At 54.4% G+C, this 6,207-nt stretch overlaps 1 protein-coding gene across 1 annotated transcript; it reads left to right on the top strand.

Moving 5' to 3' along the window:
- On the top strand, window positions 1–4,382 carry LOC112390774 (folate receptor beta). Its single transcript, XM_024731841.1, has 5 exons — window positions 1–125; window positions 1,933–2,094; window positions 3,142–3,330; window positions 3,443–3,578; window positions 3,728–4,382. The coding sequence occupies exons 2-5, from the start codon at window positions 1,945–1,947 to the stop codon at window positions 4,012–4,014; spliced, it is 762 nt and encodes a 253-aa protein (XP_024587609.1). The 5' UTR covers window positions 1–125; window positions 1,933–1,944; the 3' UTR covers window positions 4,015–4,382.
- Window positions 4,383–6,207: the final 1,825 nt, after the last annotated feature.

The raw sequence follows: 6,207 nt of genomic DNA, 5'->3' as shown, positions 1-6,207 counted from the left end.
TAGTCAGTCTATCCGGCGCTGAGGACAGAGAACACAGAGGGCAGTGCTGCGGCTTGGAGCTGCTGCCAACCTGAAGACAGGCCAATCCAGAGTTGTGTGTGCGCCCAGCAGCAAAGGAGGCTCAGGCAAGTTGCCCTAAGGAGGGGATGGTGACAGGACACTGGGGACACTTGGCAGGTTGGCGCATAGGGGCGGGGCATATCTCTCTTTAGAAAGATCACTCTGGCTCCTGCGGGGAAGGTGACTTGAAGGGGAAGAAACTGGAGGAGGGAAGACCTTACCCCAAACACAGAGCCAAGGGAAGTGAATTCCAGAAACGTTTTCGGAGAGACCTTGCCAGGGCTTGGTGATCAACTGCATGGGGGATGGGGAGGGAGAGGAAAGTCTCTATTATCAACTCTTAGGTCCCTCGGTGACAGAGCCTAAAGGAAAAGATCTGTCATGGGCGGGGCGAAAGGTGAGAGGCAGTCATGGACAGAGTAGTGGGCCATCACTTTTGCTGGGGGTCTCCCACGACTCTAAGTGCTTGTCTGGTTAGCAGCTCCAATGTGAGGGACTCTTATGTTGTCCCTCAGGTCCTAGGGTCCTGCATTTGTGTTTTGAGGGATAAGGTAGGGATCTGGTGCATCTGTCCAGAAAGAGCTGAGGAGGCCAGAGTCACGATGTGGGGGGTGGACAGGAGGAAATGGCTTTCAGAGAATAGGGAAGGAAAAAGTCTGAGAAAGCAAAGCTGTTTAAAAACAACCACCCCAGGGGCTTCCCTCATGGTGCAGTGGTTAAGAATCTGCCTGCCAAGGCAGGGGACACGGGTTCGAGCTGGTCCAGGAAGATCCCACATGCTGCGGAGCAACTAAGCCCGTGTGCCACGACTACTGAGCCTGCGCTCTAGAGCCCACGTGCCACAAGTACTGAGCCCGCGTGCCACAACTACTGAGCCCGCGTGCCACAACTACTGAAGCCCGCGTGCCTAGAGCCTGTGCTCCACAACAAGAGAAGCCACTGCAATGAGAAGGCTGCACACCGCAACGCAGAGTAGCCCCAACTAGTTGTAGACACAACTAAAGAAAGCCCTCGTGCAGCAACAAAGACCTAATGCAACCAAAAATAAATTAAAAAAAAAAAGTAGAGTCCCAGTAGCAACCTAAATGTCCATCAACAGACTGAGTGGATAAAGAAGATGTGGTACATATATACAATGGAATATTACTCAGCCATAGAAAAGAATGAAATGATGCCATTTGCAACAACATGGATGGACCTAGAGATTATCATACTAAGTGAAATGAACCAGACAGAGAAAGACAAGAATCATATGATACTGCTTATATGTGGAATCTTTAAAAAAACAAACAAAAAAAACCACGCTTGTCATTTCTGTATCATTTAACCAAACACCATCCTGCGTGTTACCTCACTTGATCCTTGTGCTGATCCGGAGAACTCAGCAGAGCTGGGCTGCTGCCACCTCAGGGCTAACAGGGTTTCTAACCTGGCATGGGAACCCAAGTGATCCAGGGTGTAAAGGCAGGGCACTTGCTGGACACAGGATGAGGGCACTGTGTGTCCCTGGCCCCTTTCAGGGGAGCAGAGCATGGACCTGAATTATTTAGTTACTTTTCTTAGATCAAGTCCAGAGAGAAGGTGAGAGCACAAGGCATCTCCTCTACCTTGGGAAGATTCCCCCAGGGCTCACCCTCTAATCCCAGATCCCCTTCTGAGCCCTTCGAGCCTGAGGTGAGGGAGCCATCCCTTTTGCCGATCTTCTCTACTTCAGTCTCAAGGAGCCTCAGGACCCCAACACTGAAGGAACAGGGTCTGACCCCATCCTTCAGTGTGGAGCTGGGGAGACTGAGGCAGGAGGTGAAGGGGGAACCCTGCACGGGACTCTCTCCCCTCAGGCTTTGGTCTCCCTAACCACAGCTGCCTCTGCAGGAAAAGAAAGACATGCCCTGGAAATTAACACCCCTTCTGCTGTTTCTGGCCTGGATGGCCTACCAGTGCAGTGCCCAGGCCAGGACAGATTTGCTCAATGTCTGCATGGATGCCAAGCACCACAAGATAAAGCCAGGACCTGAGGACAAGCTACATGACCAGGTGAGGATGGAGTGTGGCTCTGGGCAGGGAGGGGGCTTGTTCAGACAAGGAAGAGGAAGTCAGGGTGGCGAGGGAGGGGTCACGGGGTCAGCCCCTTCACCACACACACACATCCCGAATTATCACTGTGGGAGAAGGTGAAGGTAGGATGCGGGGGAGTGGCTGGCGTGATTCTAGGGGTGGCCTGCTCAGGATAGGATATCGTGTCGGCAATAAGGCAGAATGATCGTTTACTGAGCACCTACCAGGTGTCATGTGTTTTCCGTGTGTGATTTCATATTCCCAGGGGTCTGCGATGTGGGTAGATGACGTTCTCCTCCACACGACACAAATTAGGAAACTGAGGCCCAGAGAAGCACACAGACACACAAAGGAATGGGACAGGACTTGCTCTTGTGGTGGGGTAGGGGTAGGACTGAGGTGGGCAACTCCAGGGGTTTAAAGGGTGAGAGACTTCACTGTATATTACTGCATAGCGTATCCCCTTTCCTCCTTTGCTCAAAATGCCACCTTCCAGTGAGGCTGTTCACAACCAGCCAGAAAATTTCAACAGTCATCCCATACTCCATATTTCCATTCCCTGCTGTAATTTCCTCCATATAACTGATCGGATCTTGATATATATTTTTTCTCTTTTAGTTCTTACTGTCTCCCCTCACCAGAACACATATTTCTGTTGTTCTCTTCTATATTCCCAGCATCTAGAACAGCAACTGGCATAAAACAAGTACTCAGTAATTATTTTTTAGTGAAAAAATAAAATACTTTGTATAAAGTATCACGCGCTGTATAAATGAAAACTATTGTCTCCCCAAGACAGGGTTTCTCCCAGGTTCTCACTACCCCTGCCTCCCCATCACACTGTTGTAATTGAGTCTCTCCCAAGACCAGAGTTTCCGGAGGTCAAGGACAGAGAGGTCCTAACAGCGAGCGTTCCTAGGACAACCTACCTGGGGCAGGAGGGCAAGAGCCAAATGGGAAGAGGCTGGAGGTGGCAGAGCTTGTGGTCGGGGAGGCAGTTAGTCTCATGTCTTCCCCCCCGCTCAGTGCATCCCCTGGAAGAAGAATGCCTGCTGCTCTGCCAAAGTCAGCCAGGAGCTGCACAGGGACACCTCCTCCCTGTATAACTTTAACTGGGAGCACTGTGGCAAGATGAAGCCTGCCTGCAAGCGCCACTTCATTCAGGACAACTGCCTCTACGAGTGCTCACCTAACCTGGGGCCCTGGATCCAGGAGGTATTGGTGTCTCCCTCACCCCACCCCGGCAGGCTGTCGCCCAACTCAGTCAAGGCTGTTCCTACCAACATCTCAGGCTGACTGGAGCCCTCCCTCCCCCTGCTCCCCCCAGGTGAACCAGAGCTGGCGCAAAGAACGGTTCCTGAACGTGCCCCTGTGCAAAGAGGACTGTCAGAGCTGGTGGGAAGACTGCCGCACCTCCTACACCTGCAAGACCAACTGGCAAAAGGGCTGGAACTGGACCTCAGGTGAGGGCCTGAGGGTGGGGGGATGGAGGTGGAGAATGCAGAAAGGGGGTTTGAAGATTTGGGGTTGGGCAAGGATTTCTAAGGGGGGCCAGAAATGAGTTTTGGGCCCAGGGGCTGAATGTCCGTGCCTACCCTCTCTCCCCCTGCAGGATCTAACAAGTGCCCAACTGGGACCACCTGTGGCACATTTGAGTTCTACTTCCCCACGCCGGCAGCCCTGTGTGAGGGCCTCTGGAGTAACTCCTACAAGCTCAGCAACTACAGCCGGGGCAGTGGCCGCTGCATCCAGATGTGGTTCGACCCCGCCCAGGGCAACCCCAATGAGGAGGTGGCGAGGTTCTATGCCTTGGCCATGAGTGCTGGGGCCATGCCCCAGGGGATTAGACCTCTCCTGCTCTGCCTGGCCCTGATTTTGCCACTCTGGCTCCATGAATGAGTCCAGCCATCCCCAGACGGTCCCCAGGTTTGATGACCGGGCTGGGCTCAGCTCAGCTCCCACAAATGAGGAAGCCATAAGCATGCCCCCATCCATTACCCATCCCTCTGTCATCTAGTTCCTGCTCCATGGTGGGGCCTGTGGTTTCTCTGACAGCCAGTTCTAAAAAACAGACCAACACATCCGTGTCTGATGAATTATTTTGGTTGTGAGTTTGTGGGTGGTAGAGGGCAGATTCCATAGTTTTTGGATTCCTTCAGATTAGAGAAGTGAGACATGGGTTTGAAACCCAGCTCTACTACTATGTGAAAGTGAAGCAGTTGCTTGACTGCTCTAAACCATACCTCAATAAAGTGAAGATAATAATCCTTCCTTCTCTCATGGTTGTTAAATGTTGCCTAAAAACCATGTGTGCCTAGTGCCTGCACATTAATAGTCCTCAGGGATCCTGTTGCCCTTGTAGCCCCAAATGAGAGCGCCAAGTCCAGAACTTCGTTATTTGTACTGGGCCCCAAATACCCTTCCTTTCCCCCAGGCCTTGTCTGCCTGGCTCTGTGCTCAGCTCTGCTGCTCTGGGAAAGCTGGGGATGGGAGCCAGGGAAGGCTTTGGATTCCCGGGGGCAGGGGGTGCAGCGGGTCTGGTGTGAAAATAAATTCACCCATGTGGATTGAAGGGGCAGAGCTGGGGCTTGGGAGCCTCATAGGAGGAAGAGAGCAGATTGGGGAGGGCATCTGTGAGGTTCCTGGGGAGGAAATACTCCGGAGCCTTGCACTGGTTCAGCCCTGCTGTATCCTGGAAGCGTGGCTGGAAAAGCGGCAGAAACCCTTAGGGGCTTCCCAGGGGCAGGAACTTCTCCGGCACCTTTGTCCCCTCCAGGGTTGGTAGATATGCCTCTCCTAGAGGATTGCTCTGTCGTTGCACAGCCCCCAGGAACTGGGCCTGAGTTTATATCTCAGGGTCTCCCCCTTCCCCTTTCCCCCTGGGGAAGCCTTTGTCTCCACATCCCAACCGCAGTTATCGTCAGAGAGGCGCAGGTACCTGTGTGAGAACGCCAGGCAGGAGGTGTCATCAAGCTAGGACGAGAACCCAGAAATGAAGACTCGTAGTCCAGGTCTCTCCCGCCGCCTCATACCAAGAGGTGACTGATAGGGGAAGCTGGCCACAGATTGGAGGACGAGTTATTGGGTTGCTGGAGGGGTCCTGAGACGCTGTTTACCGTGTGGGTGAGTCTCAGTCACTACATTTACCTAGTCTGGAAGGCCCCACGGACCCCGCTCCACGTCCCAGGCTTTGCTCCAGCTGGGTGAAGTCAATGCACATTTGAAACAGAGAAAGGAGCTCGTCGGAACTGACCCAGACACAGGTTCAATTTAGCAAAGTGAAAGTTCTCTCGCAGGTTAAAGGAGATCCTCCGACAGCGGCCTAAGAGTTGGCAGCAATGGGAGCCAGGCTGGAGGCCTGCGCCTTTAAGGATCCAGGGGGCGGAGGGGCGGGGCAGGAAGCGGACTCCCAGGAGACGCCGCCAACGGCTAGGTCTTTTTGTGGGGAGGGGCGGGCCAGACCCCCCTAAGGACCCCGCCCCCTTTCCGGGAGGCCCATGGGCCCTACCGCCCCTTGTGGGAGGGGAAGGGGCCGGGGGTTGTCGGAGCGAGCCTGATCTAGGGCGCTCCTGGCTCCGCGTCCCGCCCACAGAGGCTCGAGTTTGTTGACTTGGAGGGAGTAGCTGGGATGGGGGCGGGTGCTAATAATACTCGTTCGTTCCATTGCCTCGCTTTACAGTTTACACAGCTGTCACCTTCGTTACTCCTTAATTAATAATAAAAATAGCCGCTGTTCGGGAGCGCCCACTGAATGCCAGGCCCCGTGCGGAGAGCTTTACAAGAACAGTCCTATTGAGTCTGCCCTCATAAAGTTATCCCCATTTTACAGAGCCGGAAGGCGAGGCTCTGAGAGGCGCCGTGACTCGTCCGAGGTCAATCGGCTGGTTAGCGGCTCCGGAATCAAGGCACTGGGCCGGGCGAGGCAGCGCGCGGGTTCTACCCCCGGCTCGGCGGAGAGCCGCGGGGGCGGGGCGGCGGGCGGGGCGGAAGGCGAGGTGGGGGGGTGCGGCGGCAGAGGATGGCCATCTTAAGTGGCCGCTGAGAGTACAGGGCTGCTTCCCCGGGGAAGGGGGCATCGGAGCAGCCTAGGAG

This window comes from Neophocaena asiaeorientalis, unplaced genomic scaffold (genome assembly GCF_003031525.2).
Source record: "Neophocaena asiaeorientalis asiaeorientalis breed wild unplaced genomic scaffold, Neophocaena_asiaeorientalis_V1.1 scaffold232, whole genome shotgun sequence".
Lineage (NCBI taxonomy): Eukaryota > Metazoa > Chordata > Mammalia > Artiodactyla > Phocoenidae > Neophocaena > Neophocaena asiaeorientalis.
The sequence above is the reverse complement of the archived record's forward strand: the minus strand, read 5'-3'. Positions and strand labels throughout refer to the sequence as shown.